Source organism: Odontesthes bonariensis, chromosome 8 (genome assembly GCF_027942865.1).
Source record: "Odontesthes bonariensis isolate fOdoBon6 chromosome 8, fOdoBon6.hap1, whole genome shotgun sequence".
NCBI classification, from domain to species: Eukaryota; Metazoa; Chordata; class Actinopteri; order Atheriniformes; family Atherinopsidae; genus Odontesthes; species Odontesthes bonariensis.
Genome location: NC_134513.1, coordinates 1,377,501 through 1,402,085, shown reverse-complemented (window position 1 = coordinate 1,402,085; position 24,585 = coordinate 1,377,501). Strand labels below are relative to the sequence as shown.

At 44.5% G+C, this 24,585-nt stretch overlaps 1 protein-coding gene across 9 annotated transcripts in view; it reads left to right on the top strand.

Moving 5' to 3' along the window:
• sox5 (SRY-box transcription factor 5) overlaps positions 1-24,585 on the top strand; it is a 121,757-nt gene that overhangs the window by 15,947 nt on the left and 81,225 nt on the right. For all 9 annotated transcript variants that reach the window (XM_075471281.1, XM_075471278.1, XM_075471274.1 and 6 more), the window contains exons 2-3: positions 930-1,125; positions 11,644-11,866. In XM_075471281.1, the coding sequence (XP_075327396.1) occupies positions 930-1,125; positions 11,644-11,866 (419 nt within the window). The remainder of the gene's footprint in view (positions 1-929; positions 1,126-11,643; positions 11,867-24,585) is intronic.

Sequence of the window (24,585 nt, the reverse complement as noted above, 5' to 3'; positions counted from 1 at the left end):
CTCACTCTTATTCTTTCTCCTTTTCCCGTCAATCTGTTTCTGCCTGAAAGCCTATTGTCAAGATGGGGTCATTTCCTGCACAAAGCCGGTGCAAACGGCCTCCATTTGCAGCGTTGGCCCCGTCTTTAGGCAACACGGATGTTGCACGGTGAACACGAATGTTGCACGAATGTTGCACGGTGAACAGGCGGTGGGACCTGAGTGTGTTTGAGGGTTGGCGCCCGGATGGGCGACCTCTGACCTGACTGTGGGGACGAGGTGCGACATAAAGAAACTTACCAACACACTGGAAAAAATCTAAATCTTACCAAGTATATTTGTCTCATTGAGTATCTCATTACACTTAATATCAGACACAACTGCCTAACAAGCACCATTTCAGCCAGATATAGGGTCTTGTTTGAAGACAATACATCTGGAATATCTTGTTAAGTGAAAAAGTCTTGAAAACAAATTGTTTTGAGTCACATATCATATGAAACAAGCTTTTTTTTTTTCATTTGAAGAGGATTTTAAGCTAATTTCAAGATCACTTTTATCTCAAAAGTCCCAAATATCACATCTTATTTCAAGAAATCTTGACAAGCCGGTTTTCACTCGTTCCATTGGCAGATTTTTGTTGCTTATTTCAAGCAAAAACGTCTTTTATTTGTTGTTGTTTTACTTATTTTTGGAGGGGCATTTTTTCCAGTGCAGACAGTTGGTGAATGTCTGCTGGAAACTGACGGCTGAAGGTTTTAAATGTTTAAAAACCGCGTCCAGGAGTTTTACGGGCTTCGCCAGCAGGAACGCCGGCCCCTCGCCGCCGCCGCCATCTTACCGCTCCTCCAGTTGTCAGCCTCTTATATCATCTCTGAACGTTGCTCACTCTCTTCCTCCTGTTTTTTTCCTCCCCTCTCTTGTCTCTCTATCTCCTACTCTTTTTCCAGGATGTCTTCCAAGCGACCAGCCTCTCCATATGGGGGGACAGATGGAGAGGTAACCATGGCAACCAGCAGACAGCGAGTGGAGGATGAGGAGATCGAGGGACTGGGCGGTGTCATCCACCTCCCTCTGGGCTCCTACTGCGGCAAGGTGTCCCCGCGCTCGCCCCCCAACCGACACCTGGACAGCCCGTCCAGCACGGTAAGGACGGCCGCCGGCGTTCACGCGCGACCTCGCCGCCGCCTCCTCCCGTGGGCGAGGGCCGCGGCGGCCGCGGCAGCTGACTCATGACTACGGAAGGGAATTGATAAGATTTTTACGATTCCATTTCCGATTCTGCGTAACGATTCGGTTCTTTGTCGGTTCCCTTATCGATTCTCATTTGGAGAAAAAGTACAACAAACCGGTCGATTAGCATCAACTTTGTTTAGTTTAGAAGTAACACGAGTCATGACCTCACAAACCCAACAACGGTGAGGTCCACATTGGTCTATCCTGGCCTGGGTAATTTAACTCTTCCTGCTCTGGTGAAAGGAGAAGCTGGAGGTAGAGGTGAACTGGGGGTAGTACCACCAGCCTCTGGCTCTGAGCCAGTCAGGCTCTGTCTCTCATGATTTCATCTAAATGTAATGCCTGAGAAGGCATTCATTTAACCTTAACCGTTACTAACAGCAGCTTTTACAATCAGGCAAATGGTGCTAACATGATAGGCAGTGTTTGTTAGTTAGTTAGCTGCAGTGTTAGCCGAGGACATGCTAACGTTGCTAACGTTGCTAACGTTGCTAACGTTGCTGAGTTCAGATTCACCAACGTTAGTCCGGAGCGGATCGAAAACGTGACATTCATTCATAGTTATTGCATGTTGGTAGTATTTCCTCCCTTTGGTGAAATATTCACTTTGCAAGTTGCCCTGTTGTCGTCTTTTTTAGGGATGTGGAACCAAACTTTCGAGCGTTTGTACCGCTTGGGCGCCATGTTTACTGTTGGCTGCTGGCTGCGCTGGACTCGCCACGCAACCCTGTGTGGTGACGTCATTCGCGCCCACTGGAATCGATAAGGGAATCGTTTGCAAAATCGCCAAAACGATTCCAAGGAATTGAAACACCGGGAACCGGTTCTCAACAAGAACCGGTTTTCCATTCCCATCCCTACTCAGGACTGCGCCGTGGAACGGGCGGAGAAACCTCGAGCGTTTCGCACTTTTACACATTTTGAACTGAAGTGGTTTTAAAGATAATGTTTGAAGGCCTGAAGACGAACGCCATCTTGGCGACCTGCAGAGCTCTTCATTAGCTGGCATTACGTCCCATAAGGCCGTGTGTGCTCAACAGCGGCGTGTAAGGCCACGCGGCGTGCACCCAGATCAGATTATGCTCACAGTAATCCTGACCTCCGGCTTTACACATCAACAGTCGGCAGCATGAAGGTAGCTCTCCGTTTTTTAATGGCTTTCTCCTCGGTGAGCTCGGAAAGTAAATGACAAATCTGGCAGGAAGAATGTTTTAATGTTTTAATTTGCGGAGGCATTCGGCTGGAACCGACCCTCCTTGACCTTGTGTACGCGGCATCTTTTAAAACTGCAGCTTAGTGTCACGGTGGAGGTGAAACTTGTTGAAAACAGTTAACCGTGGAATTTTCTGTTAATTCCCGGGCGGATAAATGGAACGAGATGAGTTCACCAAGCTCGGCGGTGACACCAAGCACGTGTCGCCCGCTTTGATTGGCATGTGGAGACAGAATCCTGAGGAGGAAGGAGAGGAGCTGGGCTCCGTTTGTGTGTTGTAGTCGGGTCCGTGGCTGCAGAGTGTGTGTGCTGGATGCATGGCGCCGTGTTTGTGGGATTCACGTGAAGGCTGGCGGGCTGCACAGCTCTGTACCAGTGGCAGCTTTACAGAGCAGAGAGGAGCCTCGCTGTGTTTCTGCTGCTGATTTACGCCCTGGACGAGCCACCAACACAACAACATGTTATATTATTTGTATTATTTTATAATATACAATCTTGAATACAAAAAGGTACAAAAAGATACCACGTGTAGCTAACAAAATGCCATGTCAGTGTATATTAGAAGTTATTTAAGTTATTTAATTTAGCATATAGCTCATAACAATAAAAATAATCCACAGTCGGGACTTCCAGGTTGCCTTTGGGTGAAATTAGCTGCATGACACGATGCCTGAATTCTAATTCTAGTTCAGCAAAACTAAAAATCAAACACAGTCGTGGCTAATAGCAACATGTTAGCAAGAGGCTAACAGATAGCCTTTAGCCTACGTCACTCAGGTCACTGATAGAAATCTGCATCCCTTTATCTTCTGCCCGTTTCTCCTCTTCTTCTCTTCTTCTCTTTCTAAACTGGGCACCTGATGGCTTCTTTGGTCTTTCACCATGATGATGATCCATGATGACTCCACATTATTACCTTTGCTTTTCCCATTAACGCCGTCCGTTCACCCGTCAATCAACCGGAGTCACGGGACGTAAACACATTCACGTAGACGGCTGCACAGATTTATGTTATTTTTCTACATTTGTCACATAACCCAGTTAGTTACACGAAGGTAAATGGGTCTGTGTTCATTTTAGGAATGAAATACAGTTTATTTGGACTGGAAACTCGTGCGCCCTGGGCGGTCGCCCACATCGCCCGTAGCAGAAACCGCTCTCACCTTCAGACACACTTTGGTCACAGCAGTGTTCAGATAACGACGCCGACCTTTCCCCCATACTGACAGTAAAACGCTCACGCGCTGTAAAACAATGAAACGGTGCTCAGGAGCAATAATGGAGAGCTAATTCTGTAATTAGGCGGCTGATTAGGCCGCCGGCCCCTCCCTGGATGAACTGTATGTGTGGCAGGTGCCGACTGTAAACCAAAGTCCTGGAACAGCTGAGGAAAACAAACAGTCGCTGACACACTCCAGGTTATCTGCTGCCACTCAGGACCGTGATTAGATTGTTCCTGCTTCATTCAGATTAAAAGAAAACACAGTTTTGTTCTTCAGAAACATCCAGAGGGGGACGGGGACGGGGGGGGTTTAAGGTCCACACTGGAAAAAATCAAAGTCTTACCAAGTATATTTCTCTCATTTCTCGTCAAAATATCTCATTACACTTAATATGACACAACTGCCTAACAAGCACCATTTCAGCCAGATATAGGGACTTGTTTGAAGACAATACATCTGGAATATCTTGTTAAATGAAAAAAATTTGAAAACAAATTGTTTTGAGTCATATATCATATGAAACAAGCTTTTTTTTTCATTTGAAGAGGTTTTTAAGCTAATTTCAAGATCACCTTTATCTCAAAAGTCCTAAATATCACATTTTATTTCAAGAAATCTTGACAAGCCGATTTTCACTAGTTCCATTGGCAGATTGTTTTTGCTTATTTCAAGCAAAAACGTCTTTTATTTGTTGTTTTTTTTACTTATTTTTAGAGGGGCATTTTTGATATTGTACTTGTTAGGCAGTTGTGTCTTATATATTAAGTGTAATAAGATATTTTGACTAGAAATGAGAGAAATACATTTGGTAAGACTTTGATTTTTTCCAGATATAGGGACTTGTTTGAAGACAATACATCTGGAATATCTTGTTAAATGAAAAAGTCTTGAAAACAAATTGTTTTGAGTCACATATCATATGAAACTAGTTCCATTGGCAGATTTTTTTGCTTATTTCAAGCAAAAACGTCTTTTATTTGTTGTTTTTTTTACTTATTTTTGGAGGAGCATTTTTTCCAGTGCAATCCCTTCATCTCTGACTGAAGCAGACGGGGGGGGGGGGGGTGTCAGAGCAGGGGGTCTCCATCTCTGAGGGCAGTTGTTGGGAAGTGAATGGCTGGTTGACTTGGAAGTGAGGCAGCAGGGGACAGCGAGCGCGGAGCGGGAGGAGGCGGCGGGCGGGGGGGCAGATTACAGCTTTATCTTGTCATGGCGAATTAGCACGGTGGCGGAGAAGCGCTCAGTTACACACTGACCTCTTCATTCCCGCCGCCTCGCCTGCCTGCTCGGCTTTGGCTCGGGCGCTTTACCTGCTCAATGCAGCTGGAGAACACACACGTGCACACGCACATGCACGCAGAGTGAAAACAACATCGTTTTAAAGCCCGAGAGGTGACGGATTATCCACCTTTTTAAAATGCTGTGAGAGTAATGCCGTTTCTGACGGGTGAAAGGCTGAAGTCCTCACCGCACTGGAAAAAATCAAAGTCTTACCAAGTGTATTTGTCTCATTTTTAGTCAAAATATCTCATTACACTTAATATAAGACACAACTGCCTAACAAGTACCATTTCAGCCAGATATAGGGACTTGTTTGAAGACAATACATCTGGAATATCTTTTAAAGTGAAAAAGTCTTGAAAACAAATTGTTTTGAGTCACATATCATATGAAACAAGCTTTTTTTTACATTTGAAGAGGTTTTTAAGCTAATTTCAAGATCACTTTTATCTCAAAAGTCCTAAATATCACATCTTATTTCAAGAAATCTTGACAAGCCGATTTTCACTAGTTCCATTGGCAGATTTTTTTGCTTATTTCAAGCAAAAACGTCTTTTATTTGTTGTTTTTTTACTTATGTTTGGAGGGGCATTTTTTCCAGTGCGTGCAGCTGGGCCCTGATTGGCTCGAGGTCAACCAATCGGCAACAAACCCAGACGTGATGCAGACTTAAAGATTTTTTTTTTTTTATCTTTGGATGTTTGTGTTTGCAGATCGCCGCGGAAACGGTTTTCACATCAGGCCCGAGGCGAGCATCTTCTCCCGTAAACATGCTAACGGACAAACGCTAATTATTTTCATTAACGGGGCGAAACGCCCGCTCGCACGCCACCAAACCATAAAGATATTTTGCAGATAATTATTTTTAATTTGCTTTTTTTTCTTCCTGTAATTCGAACGTGTGATTGTGAGCGTGTTCGTGTGAATACGACAGATTTAACACAGTCAGCGAGCAGGCTTGAGACACGCTGGTCACACTTAATTTCTCATGCCAGTGAAGCACTAATGAATCAACACACGCTCGCCTGTCAACAGCGAGGGGTCGTGGTAAAATACCCTGACATGCATTTAACCCAAAATACAGCCGCGTGTCGTCAGATAAAGATTCTTATTTAAATAAACCTTATAAAAACGTGTTAAGAGAGCGTCTTTTCCAGGTTGCAGTGTTGGTATCTTTCTCGTCCCAGCCTGAGGGTTCCCCAAGTCACCGCTGACAGTCTGTGTTTAGCCATGGCATGTAACGGGATTTGCTGCCTGTGTGTGTGTGTGTGTGTGTGTGTGTGTGTGTGTGTGTGTGTGTGTGTGTGTGTGTGTGTGTGTGTGTGTGTGTGTGTGTGTGTGTGTGTGAGGGAGTTTGGCAGCGTGTCGGAGGTTCGTTAAGTAGTATGTCGTGGAGATTGGCAGCCCGGCGTAGACCTGCGTCCCCCCCCCCTCTGCAGCGAGCGATCGCTGACATCCTCCCGGTGTGTGCTCTGGAAAAAATGATTGAAATAAGCAAAAAAATATCTGCCAATGGAACTAGTGAAAATTGGCTTGTCAAGATTTCTTGAAATAAAATGTGATATTTAGGACTTTTGAGATAAAAGTGATCTTGAAATTAGCTTAAAAACCTCTTCAAATGTAAAAAAAAAAGCTTGTTTCATATGATATGTGACTCAAAACAATTTGTTTTCAAGACTTTTTCATTTAACAAGATATTCCAGATGTATTGTCTTCAAACAAGTCCTTATATCAGGAAAAAATCAAAGTCTTACCAAGTATATTTGTCTCATTTCTAGTCAAAATATCTCATTATTACACTTAATATATAAGACACAGCTGCCTAACAAGTTCTATTTCAGCCAGATATACACTGGAAAAAATGCCCCTCCAAAAATAATTAAAAAAAACAACAAATAAAAGACGTTTTTGCTTGAAATAAGCAAAAAAAAATCTGCCAATGGAACTAGTGAAAATTGGCTTGTCCAGATTTCTTGAAATAAAATGTGATATTTAGGACTTTTGAGATAAAAGTGATCTTGAAATTAGCTTAAAAACCTCTTCAAATGTAAAAAAAAAAGCTTGTTTCATATGAAATATGACTCAAAACAATTTGTTTTCAAGACTTTTTCATTTAACAAGATATTCCAGATGTATTGTATTAAAACAAGTCCCTATATCTGGCTGAAATGGTGCTTGTTAGGCAGTTGTGTCTTATATTAAGTGTAATGAGATATTTGGACTAGAAATGAGACAAATATACTTGGTAAGACTTTGATTTTTTCCAGTGTGTGGACGTGTTTCAGACCAGCAGCTGTTTCCAGCTCTTCCTGCTTTGCCACATCGTCCATGCTTTGATCCACAGCGACGCGCCGAGCATTAAATATGTTTTTTTTTTCACACGTACACCTTTCACAGACATGTCAGAGGGAGGGAGAGTTTCTGGTGTCGGGGGGGAGAAGCCGAAGGAGTAAAAAAACAGCATCTGTGCTGGCTGCAGGAGGAAAATAGCTTCTTCTTTTTGGCAGGAGTTAAGTGTTTTTAAACCAACCTCCCCTCACAGATGAGCTTAAGAAGACAAAAGTTGTCTAATTCGGTTCCATTGCAGAGGCTGTAAAAGGATAAAGAGAGTGAGGCGCAATTTTTACTTTGTTCCAGTCATTTGGAGGAGAATTGACATGTGCAAAGTAAAGGCAGAACCGCCCACACTGCCAGCCTGCCACATCCAGAGCGTATAAATACACATACGCACACACACCTACGGGCTATGAGTGTCACACATGCAGAAACCAGGAGGGCACCGGCGTTTCCAGCGCTCATAATTTCTGTTTGTTCTCATGAATAAATGCATGTCAATGAGCAAAAAGTTTTGCAACCTGCGTTAGCAGCGGGAGGAGGAAACGTGCGAGTGACACCCGTTCACATCAGAGAATCTGGATTAAAACGCTAAAGCCGTGCGAGTTGCCTGCAGCAGGATCAAGGCCGTCTGTCGGAGTTCACGCATTAATAACGCCGCGACGTAGCCCAGGTCTTTGAAGACGCTCCCTGCTAATTCCCTTTGATTAGGAAGTGACCTTCATTGTTGGACGCGGCCAGATGACATCTCTCCTGGCAGCTCTTCCACGGAACCACCAGATCCGACAAGCCCCCCGTCCCCCCCTTTCCCTTCCATATTCTCCTTCTGTTTGTTTTGTTTGCGCGACATCTTTCTCCACAGAAAGAGTGCGGCTGTTTTAAGTAGGCGCTGGATTAGATAAATGGGATGTGACAGGTGTGACCGCTGCCTCCGAGATGCCTGCCACGTATCCCTCCCCGTCGACTCGCTCTCCTCCCGTCTCCTCTAATAACACCGCTGCTCCCGCTTTGTTTTTTGGGGGGGTTTTTGCCTTCTTTTTCAGACCTTTTACCTGCCGCCTTTCTCCCCTTTTGCACCGATGGAAAACTCGGCGTATTAATCTGGAGAAAAGGGCGGTAAAAGGAGGCAGGAGCAGCCACTCAGTCAGCTGGTGAGAGGAGAAGAGGGGAAGTCTTTCAGGGCTTTGAGATCACAAGACACTTTCCCAGCGCTGCCCTCAGCTGCAGCCTGATGTTAAAGGGACAGTTCGCCTCTTTTGACGTGAAGCTGTATGACATCTCATATTACACTCCCTCCAAAAATAAGTAAAAAAACAACAAATAAAAGATGTTTTTGCTTGAAATAAGCAAAAAAAAATCTGCCAATCTGCCAATGGAACTAGTGAAAATCTGCTTGTCAAGATTTCTTGAAATAAGATGTGATATTTAGGATCTTGAAATTAGCTTAAAAACCTCTTCAAATGTAAAAAAAAGCTTGTTTCATATGAAATATGACTCAAAACAATTTGTTTTCAAGACTTTTTCACTTAACAAGATATTCAAGATGTAATGTCCCTATATATTTCTGAAATTGTACTTGTTAGGCAATTGTGTCTTATATCAAGTTTAATGAGATACTCAATGAGACAAATATACTTGGTAAGATTTAGATTTTTTCCAGTGTAGCAGCATCATTTCTGAACATCTTCTTACCCCCTGCTGCGTCCTGTGAGCAGAGTTCCAGCCTCGTTTTGGTGCTGATGAAGGTAGTCCGGCTAGTTGGCTGGGGTTTAAAAAATAAAGCGTTTTGCTTCTCAGAACAATATGTGTTCAACAGAGTAATACATTTGCATCATAAAACGGTTCTCCAGGAAAAAGTCAGAGCTCACAATCTCTTGGCCCTATTTTCTCTCCCTTCGTATCACTGCCTGCTGCCGCCTGCCGACAGCCGCGCCTGTTACGCTGTTTGCTGCTCGGAAGCAGGGGACTGCTCGCTCTGCACAGCAGGGAGAGGAAAGGAAAGGAAAGGAAAGGAAAGGAAAGGAAAGGAAAGGAAAGGAACGGAAAGACAAGGAGAGGAAAGGTAAGGAAACAAAAGGAAAGAAAGAAAGGTCTGACTTTTTCCTGGAGAACCATTCTGTGATGCAAATGTTTTACTCTGTTGAACGCATATTGTTCTGAGAAGCAAAAGGCTTTATTTTTTAAACCCCAGCCAACTAGCCGGACTACCTTCATCAACACCAAAACGAGGCTGGAACTCTGCTCACAGGACGCAGCAGGGGGTAAGAAGATGTTCAGAAATGATGCTGCTGATATGGGATGTTACACAGCTTCATGTCAGAAGAGGCGAACTGTCCCTTTAAAGAGGCGAACTGTCCCTTTAAAGAGGAGAACTGTCCCTTTAAAGAGGCGAACTGTCCCTTTAAAGTCAAACACAGCTGTACTGTTACAGCTGTGTGCGAGGCCATCGAGGAGAGAATTAGTGAGTTATTGAGCTCTCCGGCAGCTTTTTATCTTTCGGTTTTCGTGTCGAACGGAGGATTTTTTTATTGATAAATGTCTTCTGTACGAAGCCGTCTGTGATCCCGGTGACCTCACCGTGGACTGTGATCTCAGTTTTAAGTTCCACTTCCACCGGCGGCCTGCGGGTTAATGATTAAACGCCTTTAATGCGACATCATAACGCGTTTCTGCGCCACACAAACGGAGACGCCGGGCCGTGTTTGTGTCCCAGGTGGCGAGCCCCACGCTGCAGCCAGATTAGCCAAAGATTAACCCCGTGGACCATTGACCCGCATGCCCACAAAGAGCTGAGCGGACACACTGGCTGACTCATTCTCTGTTATAATAAAGCAGCAAACTGTAACACGCCCGAGTGGGAGTTTAAAGGGAAGAAGGCAGTGTGTGTTTTTTAAATCCAGAGCGAATACTGCGGAGGCTCGGGTGTGAGCGGCGGCCGGCGGCCTCCCTGTTAGGTGTCACTGTTAATTGGCCTGAACCCGGGTTAAGCCCATAATGCTGTGGAAACAAACACAGATTAACACGCTGAAAGTTACTCACTGTGGAACTCACCTGCTGTCACTGTCTTGGTTTTACTTTAGTAGAAACAAACGTTTTCTCATCTATTTTCTCATGTTTTTCCGCCGAACGTCGCTCAACAGCAGGATCATTAGCCGCCGCGACAGCTTGGAACATATTACACTGGAAAAGATGCCCCTCCAAAAATAATTAAAAAAACAACAAATAAAAGAGGTTTTTGCTTGAAATAATGAATAATAATCTGCCAATGGAACTAGTGAAAATCGGCTTGTCAAGATTTCTTGAAATAAGATGTGATATTTAGGACTTTTGAGATAAAAGTGATCTTGAAATTAGCTTAAAAACCTCTTCAAATGTAAAAAAAAGCTTTTTTCATATGATATGTGACTCAAAACAATTTGTTTTCGAGACATTTTCATTTAACAAGATATTCCAGATGTATTGTATTAAAACAAGTCCCTATATCTGGCTGAAATGCTTGTTACACTGGAAAAAATCAAAGTCTTACCAAGTATATTTGTCTCATTTCTAGTCAAAATATCTCATTACACTTAATATGAGACACAACTGCCTAACAAGCACCATTTCAGTCAGATATACACTGGAAAAAATGCTCCTCCAAAAATAAGTAAAAAAATTAGATTAACACGCTGAAAGTTACTCACTCTGAAACTCACCTGCTGTCACTCTCTTGATTTTACTTTAGCAGAAACAAACGTTTTCTCATCTATTTTCTCATGTTTTTTCCGCCGCCATCATTAAACCGAACGTCGCTCAACAGCAGGATCATTAGCCGCCGCGACAGCTTGGAAAAGGCACAGGGCTTAACTTTAAGCTGCGGCGTATACATTGAGTTTGTTTTTTATGGAAATGATTTGACTCTCCTCCAGAGCTTTGCTCTTTCAAACAGAATGCATTTATCTGGGACTGTGGGAGTTGCATCCTCAGCATTAATCGCCTCCATATCTTGAGACAAAAGTGGAAAAAGTTGGGTTCTGTAAGCGTTGGACGTCCCTCAAAGGGAGCCGTGGAAGGCTTTGTGATGAAGAGTTAGTGCGACACTTTAGTTGCCGCTTCATCTGCTCGTTCTGTCAAGTACCTCCAAGTCAGTAAAATGCAGATTCCAGTGGATGCGAGGGAGACGGGGGGAGTGTGTCCTGACTGGAGACAACTGGCCGGGGATGAAGGCTACTGCATTGGGATGTGAGAGCGGGAGACGGGGAGAATAAAGGGTTGGAAGGAAGGATGGAGATAATGAGTGGGTGTCTGCCAGCTCCTCCCAGATCTCCTTCATTTTCCTGCATCTGCTGAGGTCATCTTTAAAGTGGTGAATAAAACTTTCTCCTCTCCTCCCTGCAGGACCACGACGGCACCAAAGGGAGCTCTCTGAGCCCCTACCCCCAGCACAATGCTACCTCACCGGGCAAAGAGGAGGGCGGCGGCGGGGGGCGCCCCTGCAGCGACGGCAGCTCGGCCGCCGGCGCCCTCGGGACCCCCGAGAGACGCAAGGGCAGCCTGGCCGACGTGGTGGACACGCTGAAGCAGCGCAAGATGGAGGAGCTGATCAAGAACGAGCCGGAAGGTCAGTGATGGACGCCAGATGTGTGATGCTGCTCCACTCTGTCCTCCTCCTTCTTCTTGTTGTTGTTGTCACTTCGTCACTCGTTCAGAGAGCAGAGTCTTTGGCTGTGTTCGAAACCGCCTACTACATACTACATACTACATACTACATACTGCATACTGCATACTACATACTGCATACTAGATACTGCATACTACATACTACATACTGCATACTACATACTACATACTGCATACTACATACTGCATACTACATACTACATACTACATACTGCATACTACATACTGCATACTACATACTACATACTGCATACTACATACTGCATACTGCATACTACATACTACATACTGATCGATCAGACAGTATGCAGAGCGTTTACCCACAATGCATCTTGCTCCTGCCCGAGCCGAAATCAGCCGGCCTGAAGCTGATTTCTCTTAAGCTCTAAACTCTGTAAACTTTAGCAACATTTGAAACATTTTCAGGTGAGAAAGTAGTCGTTTAGATCCCCAACGTGTTGAAAACCTGACAAAATACCGGCTGTTTACCATTTTGTTCCCACGAATTCGGCGCTACTAAAGCTAGCCGCAGTGAGCTAACGCACTTCCTGTTATTTTCACAAAATAAAATACCCGTTGCCTTTCATCACAGGGAAAGCCATTACCATACAATTGGTGCTTTTGTTTTGAAAACAGGAAGTGAACCTACCCTCGTTGTAGCTAGCTTGAAACTGCCGTTTTGACAGGAAATGACGATCGGCGACGTCACGTTACGTTGCATCTTGGGTAGTTTGAGTATGAGTAGTAACCTCATGATGCATACCCAACATTTCGGAGAATCTAGTATGCATCCGGGAACTTAAAGAAAGTTAAAGTTAGTAGGAGTAGTAGGAGAAGTAGGCGGTTTCGAACACAGCCTCTGTGTTTCCAGCATCAGCTGCTTTGCATATTTATCACAACCTGACGGGTCAGACTCGTGTGTGAGAGCTGAACCCGTGAAAACACTGCAGACAGAATGGGATGTATCAACAACTCTCCAAATGTTTCCTGGCTTTAATCTCTAAAGAAACACACTTACATTTCTCTCAGGGATAAATGCATCTTTCCACCTTTCTACTCGCCGTCTGACCTTTGTGATAACTCACTCTCACACTGTTGGGGAGACTAAATGAGAGTTTAGCCCAGGGCCTACATAACTTAGCTCCATTAGCCTCGCGTTTCATTCTCAAACGTAGCCTCGGGCCAATAGTTGGAGACGGGCAAAGAGAGACGAAATCAGCCCACGGCCGATGCTAATTTCTGTTGAGCAGATAAATGAGAGCTTAAGTTGATGTGATTTGGATCTCAGCAACAGGTGTTCGTCTCCTTCAGGAAGATGGTTTGAGTTTAAAATAGGCTCTAAGGGGGTTTCATGCTGGATTTTTTCCTCTTTCTTAAGGACATCACTTTCAGATGCTGCAGATGGTTCTTTAGGCCTTCTTCTTTGGTCCAGTTTGCTCAGATGTTCTGAGGACGCAGGACTAAGATTTGTGCTGCAAACATGCAGGAGAGCGTGCGTTTGCCTCCCAGTGTAGCTGCATCCTGAGTGTGTGTGTGTGTGTTGTGTTTCCTGCGCTGTGCTAACCTTATTTTCCAGGCTTTCACTTCGCCTTTCGAAGCAGCTGCGCCGGCTGGTTGTTTCTGTCCCAGTCCATAGAGCGGCCTGCTGTGGCGCATTTCACCAGCGTTTAGCCGAGCTGAGCTGCACTTTATGTGTGTTTTGGGTTGTTCGCTGCTCCACTTGGAGCTCATGAACCGGCTGCACAGGAAAACGAGAGAAAAAAAACCCAAACACAACAATAATAATGGATCTTTTCTGAGTCTGCCAGGGCAGAGTGAGAGAAGGAGGGAGGGAGGGAGGAGGGAGGGGAAAGAGTGAGATGGAAAAGACAGAAGGTGAAGGGAAGGAGAGAGCATTAGTGCCACAACAGTGTGGCATCCAAGCCGGAGCATTATCTGCCCAACACTTAAATTAAAGGCTGCGACAAAAAGGCCCTCAAGACCCAACACACAGGGAAAAAACAAGGCCAAACAAGAGGGAAAAGGGAGAAAGAAAAGTGAGGAAAAGATGAAGAGAGGCAGAGGGAAACGGAGGGGGCAGAGAAATGACGAGAGGCGGTATTGAGCGCGAGATAGAAATCCCTTTTCTGGTGCCTGGCTGGCCATTGTTTGGCTGTGTGGCTCACAAAGGCCATTAGCAGCAAACAGCAGGTTGGGATGAAAATTTAATGAAGGCTTTAATCATTATGAAAGGCCTGGAATATTACTGCTCTCTGCGTCTCCCGCTCACACAGCTTCCAGCTGGATCAATGACACGTACACATCGGTGGCGTCGGCACATTAACACCGGGAGGGACGCGGGGACAAAGACACGAAATGGGTCAGAAAACCGTAAACATCTCGAAACGGAAAGAGAGGAGTGGCCTACGGAAGGCAGGCCTGGAGCGAGAAGAAGTCACGCGCACTAAGTTTGAAAGATTTAGTCTGTGGCTAGTGTTGCTCCACTTCTGCGAGATGGATGGCGAGCGGCAGATACTGGGTCAGCGTGTGTGTGTGAGCGCCGCCGAAGCCTCGGGGAGCACGTACACGTGTGCGTGGGTATTTGCATATGTTTCTGTGCAGATACGCGTGTTCATTTCACATATAAGACGACTGCTCGTGTTGGCCTCTAATAAACGACCAGCCGCCCTGTCCCCCACGGCCCGGCACCACCAGCCTCCACTGCTCTCCTGCACTGGAACAAATGCCCCTCCAAAAATAATTAAAAAACAGCAAATACGAGACGTTTTTGCTTGAAATAAGCAAAATATCTGCCAATGGAACTAGTGAAAATCGGCTTGTCAAGATTTCTTGAAATAAGATGTGATATTTAGGACTTTTGAGATAAAAGTGATCTTGAAATTAGCTTAAAAACCTCTTCAAATGTAAAAAAAAAAAGCTTGTGTCAAATGAAATCCGACTCAAAACAATTTGTTTTCAAGACTTTTTCATTTAACAAGATATTCCAGATGTATTGTCTTCAAACAAGTCCCTATATCTGGCTGAAATGGTGCTTGTTAGGCAGTTGTGTCTGATATTAAGTGTAATGACACATTTTGACTAGAAATGAGACAAATATATTTGGTAAGACTTTGACTTTTTTCCAGTGTGCTCTCTCCATCCATCTTCTGACTTACTCTGCCGGCCACCTGCGCGCCCAAACACACGGTTACACGTGCACGCACACGGGCGCTGTTACACACCGCCGGTAATACATTGTTGAGAAGATGAGGATGCCATGACACTGCCGGCGTGCAAATGTCTCTGGACTGGAGGCCACCGGGCGGCTGAGTGGCTCGTGCTGGAGTGCGAGCGTGTGTCATTATGTGGGATAATGAGAGCGGAGTGCACGGCGCCACGGGAGGCGAAGGGTCGAGGGGAGAGTCGGTGCTGAAACCCAAGAGAGATGGCTGCACAGGCACAGGCACACACACCTGGTCGGTTCCCTGAGACTCACCGTTTAACCTCCGGTGGCCTCCGTGGCACCGTGCGCGGCCCGGTAATAATCCGTTAGACACCTGAGAAATGAGTCGGACAGACGGACAGATAGCTGCAGAAAGAGAAGAAAGATGGGGGGAATTAAAAGGAGCAGAAACATCACTAAATGGGGCACAGATGTTCGTCTGTGCCCCAGGAGTGGTGCCTCCTCTGCCCTGGACTTTCACCAGACACTCAGCCTCATACCTCCCCTCCTCATCTCACTACATGGCGGCACTAACTGTAAGAGGCTCACACACTAAGTGCCAGCTGAGCTCCATCTCAGGACCCGTCTGTTGACCCTCTGCTGCCCAGCTACAGCTACCCGTCACTGGGGCTTCGTGGCCTCTGGGACTTTTTATGTTTTCTTCCTTTTAGTAAAGCCTCAGCTGGAATGAGGGATAAACACAGTATCTGTACCAAAAATGTGTTTTAGTGAAACTTTACCTGAATCGACCTTTCATACAAGACATTTGGCTAAAATGCCAATAAAGAACTTCAACCATTTGATCATCTATTACTTCAGCTGAGCATTAGCTTGGCGAAGGCTAGCTATTAGCATGCCCAGGATGACAAGCTGCCAAATTGTCTGCTTGTTCCATTAGTAGCATGCAGAAACTAGCTAGATTAGCTTCTGATTTAGCTTCCCCGTTTGACGGTAGGATGTGCCGTAACAACTGTGGATAACTGCTATCATATGTACATCTGTCACTAAGACAAAGAAGACAAACCAAAATTAGCAGCTAATCTAGCTTGTTTCGGCATGTTACTAGACATCTTTGTAGGTTGTCAGAATTTCCATATTAGTAGCGTTTGAAACATGAGTTACTGCCCAAGTTTACAGAATAGCCTTTGCTTTTGTAACCATTTACTAGTTCTTGCTTCTTATAGACAAGCTCGGTAGTTAGCTTCCCCAGAAACATAGCCTGCTACATGTATACTCCTTCTACATGTATATAGCCTCCTTCTACATGTATATATCCTCCTGCTACATGTATACTCCTGCTACATGTATATAGCCTCCTGCAACATGTATATAGCCTCCTGCTACATGTATAAAGCCTCCTGCTACATGTATAAAGCTTCTTGCTACATGTATAAAGCTTTTGCCACATGTATAAAGCTTCTTGCTACATGTATAAAGCTTCTTGCTACATGTATAAAGCTTCCTGCTACATGTATGAAGCTTCCTGCTACATGTATATAGCTTCCTGCGACACATATGTAGCCTTCCATTAGTAGCATGCAGAAACTAGCTAGATTAGCTTCTGATTTAGCTTCCCGTTTGATGGTACGTAAGCCTCCTGCTACATGTATAAAGCTTCTTGCTACATGTTTAAAGCTTCTTACTACATGTATAAAGCTTTCTGCTACATGTATAAAGCCTCCTGCTACATGTATACTCCTGCTACATGTATATATCCTCCTGCTACATATATAAAGCCTCCTGCTACATGTATAAAGCCTCCTGCTACATGTATAAAGCCTCCTGCTACATGTATGAAGCTTCCTGCTACATGTATATAGCTTCCTGCGACACGTATGTAGCCTTCCATTAGTAGCATGCAGAAACTAGCTAGATTAGCTTCTGATTTAGCTTCCCGTTTGATGGTAGGTAAGCCTCCTGCTACATGTATAAAGCTTCTTGCTACATGTTTAAAGCTTCTTACTACATGTATAAAGCTTTCTGCTACATGTATAAAGCCTCCTGCTACATGTATACTCTGCCGGCAGTTCAGTATTTTTAATTTTGCCCTTTTGCTGTGCCATAAATAACAATTGACAGAAATTTGAGATAGTTCAGAAGAGCAAAAACTTTGCATTGACATAGTTGGGTATATTGTTGGGTCATCAAACGGCGCCATTCTCCGTTCTGAAAGCAGCTCTGGGGTCACAACCTTGCCACCATAGGGTACATTACAGACCTACTTCGGATGAACTCTCACACACACCGTTGCTTGTTTACACCTGTGCTGGCAACCTTGAGCCCAACCAAAATGGCGCTTTCCAGCTGAGTGTACTCTTGGTTTCCACACTGAATATGCCAACTCAGTGATGGATGTCACACAACACATCCTCACGCCATGTCCGCCACAGCACTTCATCTATTTTCAAGGAACGGAGGGGAAGCCAGGGCTTGCTTTTAGAGAGCACTGAGGCATTTTATAGGACAGCACTTAGGCGAAGCCATTGTGCCACACAAGCACACAGTGGCCGGAGCTCCCTCACGCCTCCTTACACTCCAATGGGTGACAATGGGAAGGGCGGATACGTTCTGCCAAGAAGAAGGAGCCGGAGAATGAAAGGGAGAGAAAAAAGAGCCAGAGAAGTGGAGGGATCCAGGCAGTCTCTCGTTCATCCATCCATCAGTCCACGCCACCCCTCCTCCTTCTCTTCACTTTGCTTAATCCTTCTTCTTCTCTGCTATCTGGGGGGTTCTGTCAAGCTCACACAAACACGCTATGAACGTCAACAATGGCATATACAGCCGTTGCAAGTCATCGCGTAGATTTTTTTTTTCTCTTGGGCACGGATCCCCGAGGGGAATGGAAGGCCTGCGACACACACATGTGCGCATATATCCAAACACACACAGCAGCAGTTTCACAGCCCTAGCGTGGGAGCGGGCCGACGTCTTTATGTGATTACCACCCCTTGTTGGTAATTGGTTCGTTGTATAAATTAACACGAAGTGCGACAGGACTCTCGCAGTCATTGTTTGTCGTGATTAGTCTTCTGGGAAAAAGAAGAAAACGAGTGAAATGAAACGGAGAGGATTTTATTTTTTATTTTCTTTAATTCACGAAAAAGAGGAAATTTGAGTGAGAAGGATCATGTCCTGTAATTAAAGAGCTCCGAGTACACTGTTGACGTTTGCTGAGCAGAAGTTTGACGTCGTGTTTTGTCATTTTCTGAGAGTAAAACCTTTTCTGAGAAGAAGGGAGCTCCTGTTGTTGGTTTATATTAGGGCCGGGCAACGATTAAAATGTTTAATCTAATTAATCACATGATTTCCCTGATTAATCACGATTAATCTCATCTGTACGCAGAATCCAAAAATGAATCCAAAAGTAGTGTATAGCTTTTAGCATTTAGCTTTATTTTAAATGTGCTGCCATATAAATGAAAGTGCCATAACATTTGTTGTGCAAACACACTTTTAACATCAGCATCTTTCTGTAGTTTTTATGTAGAAGCCTCGCTCCACTGTCTGTTTCCTTGAATGACTTGCTGCTATCAGTTGTGTGTTTTGCCTTTAAGTGATATTTTAGACTGGAACTACTACGCTGAGAAGACAATTCAACTTGGCAGTGTTTACAGATGACTTTGGTTCTGTCGACTCCGCCGTCTGGAAGAACTTTAACATGAAAATGGCCGAGTAAAAGTTCCGTACCCTTCTCCATGTTTGGTGGATCCGCCGATTACTTTCTTTTCCTGTTCCACAGCAGACAGCAGCAGACTTTTACAGAATAAAAGCCTGTGAGCAGCAGACTTTTACAAAATAAAAGCCTGTGAGCAACAGACTTTTACAAAATAAAAGCCTGTGAGCGACAGACTTTTACAGAATAAAAGCCTGTGAGCAACAGACTTTTATAACAATGAAATAAATAATAAAACGGGTGGTTTGTGGCGTAGTGGGTTGAGCAGGCGCCCCATGTACAGAGGCTATAGTCCGCATCGGACGGCCCTGTGCTGCGTGTTGTTCCCCCTCTCTCTGCCCCCTGCTTCCTCTATCTCTGAACTTTCTTATCCATTAAAGGCACAAAAGCCCCAAAAAATTATATTAAAAAATAAAAAAATAAAAACCTGCGTTAATGCGTGATAAAATAACTATCGGCCTTAAATAACTAACGAGTTAACTCGCCCAGCCCTAGTTCATATGCTTCACAACATTTTTAGTGATTGGATGGATGGAACGTGAGCTTTCTGAGCTTTAAAAGATCCCAAAAAAACAACAATAAAAAGCATCTTTTTGCTCAAATAAAAATCACCGATTTTGTTGCTCCTCGTCGCTTCCTGAAAGAAACCAATTTCTTTTTATTTATCTGTCTTTCCAGTTATCCGGCTGTCATTGTGTCAGTTAACTTCACAAAGTTTGTTACAGACGGAGGGGGGGGGATCACAACTCAAATAGAGTCAATCCTGCCTTATTTTTCCTGCTCTCCCTTCTTTGTGGCATGAGAAACAGGCGGCGTCCTGGGGTGAACCTGAGGCCTATTGTGGGGCCGGCCATTGTTGGCTTGATGAAAGGCGCATTCAAGTCGTTTCTCTTATTGAATTGTTTTGCGTCTGCTTTTCAACGTCGCATTCTCTCTCCAGCCTTTTGCGCGAGACAATCGGTGGGGATGAAACTCCTTTCGGCCATTCTTCCCGGTCCAGATGAGCGATATTAAGGGGCTGAATGGTGTCTGTGTGTGTGTGTTTGAGGGGAAAAGCAGTGCCCCAGCTTTTGTCCGATACGCGAGCATAAAGGGGCTCGGACAGAAGAGTAGAGGGTCCCGGGGTTTTTCTGAAGGTGTGTGTGTATCGGTGTGTGTTATTGGCCCCCCGGCATGGCATTAAGTTAAGGACAAAAGCCTGAGGTTCATGAATTAGCCAGGGATCCCCTGCTTAGCTGCTGTGACCTACTCACAGTCCGACTGTCCTACTGTACGGTGTGTGTGTGTGTGTGATACCTGCTGAGGAGGCTGCCTTTGCTTTGGGAATGTGTATTTGCACTGGAACAAATGCCCCTCCAAAAATAAGTAAAAAAACAACAAATAAAAGACGTTTTTGCTTGAAATAAGCAAAAAAAATCTGCCAATGGAACTAGTGAAAATCGGCTTGTCAAGATTTCTTGAAATAAAATGTGATATTTAGGACTTTTGAGATAAAAGTGATCTTGAAATTAGCTTAAAAACATCTTCAAATGTAAAAAAAAAAAGGCTTGTTTCATATGATATGTGACTCAAAACAATTTGTTTTCAAGACTTTTTCATTTAACAAGATATTCCAGATGTATTGTCTTCAAACAAGTCCCTATATCTGGAAAAAATCAAAGTCTTACCAAATATATTTGTCTCATTTCTAGTCAAAATATCTCATTACACTTAATATAAGACACAACTGCCTAACAAGTACTATTTCAGCCAGATATGCACTGGAAAAAATGCCCCCTCCAAAAATAAGTAAAAAAACAACAAATAAAAGACGTTTTTGTTTGAAATAAGCAAAAAAAATCTGCCAATGGAACTAGTGAAAATCGGCTTGTCAAGATTTCTTGAAATAAGATGTGATATTTAGGACTTTTGAGATAAAAGTGATCTTGAAATTAGCTTAAAAACCTCTTCAAATGTAAAAAAAAAAGCTTGTTTCATATGATATGTGACTCAAAACAATTTGTTTTCAAGACTTTTTCATTTAACAAGATATTCCAGATGTATTGTATTAAAACAAGTCCCTATATCTGGCTGAAATGGTGCTTGTTAGGCAGTTGTGTCTGATATTAAGTGTAATGAGATATTTTGACTAGAAATGAGAGAAATATACTTTTTCCAGTGTGTGTCTTTCCTCTGCATCATGCGAACATCTCAGGGTTTCTGTGAGTGCATCAAACTAAATAAAGGCTTTCCAAGTATTAGACAGGCCCCACTCGTTTACTCCCATTCAGCATCGTGTCCCATGACCAAATCAGTGGAATCCGTGATTTATCTATTCAGCTTTTTCATAAACGCTCCCCGTTTGCACCCGCTTGTTGTTTTTCTTCCTCCTCCGTTATTTTCGGTCTTTTCTCCCATTCCCATGGAGAGTCGGAGGAATGTTTTTATGCTGCAAAATGCCCTCAAGATTAATGAGTTTTGTGACTTTCATTTGTCCCTCAATTACTCGATCAAAAAGGATATGAAACGCGACAAAATAAAAAACAACTCAAAACTTTCAGAGAGGCACTTAAGCAACAAAATCACTCCGAGGAGCATCGTGGAAAGCAATTGGTGTTTGGAGTTAAAACAGTTGTGAAAAGGCCAGATGACTGCACCCCTCAAACACTTTCACTTAGCCAGAAGAATGATCCAGTCAGCCAACAGCCATCTTCCATTAAACCGGCACAGCAGCCGTTACTCTGTGAGTAGGTGGAAGTCGCATTCTGGCACCAAAAGTTTGACTTTTCATCTCGACACTGTGCCATAAACTATAAAAAGTTACCACTTTGCTGTGTGGTTTCCATTAACATGCTGATTTTATGTGGAGTTGACTTTAAATGGTGGGCAGATTCGGTTGAAACTGCTCAAAAGTTGCACAGAACTGTGTGTGAACAGCGAGAAGGTTTCTTATGGAGGGAGAAGACACAGCGACAGTGGCCTAAAATGAACAGAAACAGACATTTAATTATAATTTCTTGTATAATAATTCATTTCCGACTACATTTGCATGATTGTGACAGCCATATTAAGTATTTTATGTGGTTTTTGAAGCATTTTGGTCATGAGACGCCTCTTATTTCTTTATATTTTGCATCCAAGCAGCTTAAGTGATCTTCAGCAATAGTTTCAACACTTTCTGAAGGTTTTTCAGAGTTTTTCTTTGGACATTTTCTGCTTTTTTCCTCATTTTCAGTCCAGTTTTTTTCCTTGTTAAGCCACTTAACTCTGAGCTATGAACCTCTCAGGCAGGAAAAAGGCTCCTAACTCAAGGGATGAACCAGAGTTGTGTCCAACTTAGCAAAGAAGCCGTTTTAAACTGGATCTTTAGGCACTTTGTTCCCAGCAGCCTGTCACAGAGACACATCATTTGTTCCCATTTCTTTAGCTGCATCTGTGAAAAACGGTGAAAAAAGGATAAAGGAGCTCAGATTCAACACATAAAACTCAAACTTTCTGAGCACATTTCCCACTGATTTCTGAATGCTATAATGTTCTTTACATGGACAGAAGTCTCAGACCTCACAGTGTGTCAGTGTTTATGTTCTGTAAGTGTATGAAACTCTGTGTTTCTGCCTTTAACACGCTGCTGGTTCCACTGAATAAGCCACACAGGCTGGTGTGCAGAGTATCTGCTCAGATCAGTTTCCCATCTCGGCTCCGGCACACCAGAGCATCAGAGCCGTGCATGTCAGCAGCGTCCGGGGGGGGCATTTAAGGCCGGCGTGGGTGTAAAAGGGGCTTTAGGGCCCGACTGGAGGCGCTGGGTGGTTGTATCACTGCAAAGCTCCTCTTAGACAGAGTGGAGTGCACAGGCCAGGATGGAGCACGGCTGGTCAGAGGGCGGCTCCCGCAGATGAAGCAGCGGCGTCTGTGTTGGCGGCCTCAGGGGTCAGGGGTCACGGCCGGAGCCCGCGGCGCGACCTTATTGGATCCAGATGTTGGGAGACGAGCATCTCCCGCTGTATTCTGCCCTCCTGCCTAGGGATGGGAACTGATAAGATGTTTACGATTCCAATTCCATTTCCGATTCTGCTTAACGATTCGGTTCTTTATCGGTTCCCTTATCGGTTCTCATTTGGAGAAAAAGGACAACAAACCGGTCGATTAGCATCAACTTTGTTTAGTTTAGAAGTAACACGAGTCGTGACCTCACAAACCCAACAACGGTGAGCTCCACATTGGTCTATCCTGGCCTGGGTAATTTAACTCTTCCTGCTCTGGTGAAAGGAGAAGCTGGAGGTAGAGGTGAACTGGGGGTAGTACCACCAGCCTCTGGCTCTGAGCCAGTCAGGCTCTGTCTCTTATGATTTCATCTAAATGTAATGCCTGAGAAGGCATTCATTTAACCTTAACCGTTACTAACAGCAGCTTTTACAATCAGGCAAATGGTGCTAACATGATAGGCAGTGTTTGTTAGTTAGTTACCTGCAGTGTTAGCCGAGGACATGCTAACGTTGCTAACGTTGCTGGGTTCAGATTCACCAACGTTAGTCCGGAGCGGATCGAAAACGCGACATTCATTCATAGTTATTGCATGTTGGTAGTATTTCCTCCCTTTGGTGAAATATTCACTTTGCAAGTTGCCCTGTTGTCGTCTTTTTTAGGGATGTGGAACCAAACTTTCGAGCGTTTGTACCGCTTGGGCGCCATGTTTACTGTTGGCTGCACTGGACTCACCACGCAACGCTGCGTGGTGACGTCATTCACGCCCACTGGAATCGATAAGGGAATCGTTTGCAAAATCGCCAAAACGATTCCAAGGAATTGAAACACCAGGAACCGGTTCTCAACAAGAACCGGTTTTCCATTCCCATCCCTACTCCTGCCCCCCTCCTTCGTCTCCTGGCAGCCGGCCCACCCGTCCCCTCTTTGCTCGTTCCTCCCTCTCATCCTTCGCTTTCCATCCATTAATTGTGTTTCTCTTCTTTGCCACCTTCCCCATCATGCCCTCCACCTGCCCCCCCGCCTCCTCCTGCCCCCCCGCCTCCTCCTGCCCCCCCGCCTCCTCCTCGGCTGGGCTCAGCAGCAGTGAACAGGTGTTGTCTCCTTTTGATTTGGGCGCGTTGGGATTAATGCTGTCAGCTCAGCTGTTAGAACAACTGCCCCCGCCAGATGCCCGTCAGTTTGGGGCTGTCAGCGACACACAGAGACCCCGACGCTGTCGGATGGAAGCGTGCAGAACGGCGTGCAGCGATGCACGAGTTACACTGACCAAACAAATCAGCTGTTCTGACCCGGGAAGGCTCAGAGGAAACAGAATCCTCTGATATTCAGGGTCGGACTCGTTTCTTTTTCCCCTGAACTTTGTGTTCGGTCTGTTTTACGCTCGGTGTTCAGGCTTTTAACTTCCTCTGGAACGTCATGGCAGAAATAAGTTGAGCTCTAAACTCTAAATATTTAACCTGCCGACTTTCTCAGATTTTAAATTAACATTTTTCTGGCTGAACTTGCAGCAGATCAAACTCATCATATTACGGCTGAACTTTGATTTTATGTTTCTTAAAAAGGTTGTAGAAAGTAATTAAAGTCCCGTGAAGCACCGGCTGCGTCCTTTGTTCGGGCCTTCATCTCCTGGATAACCATCAGCCCACCGGCTGCTTTTTCTCTGCTTCATTTGGTGCAAACTGAGAAAGTTGGAACATTCCTGAAACTTTCTCACCTGCAGCTCATTGTTTCCACAGAACAGATCGATGTTCCAGCTCTGATGGCTCAGCAGCCACATCGATCAGATTATTAATTAACTCTTTCATACACCTGGAATTCT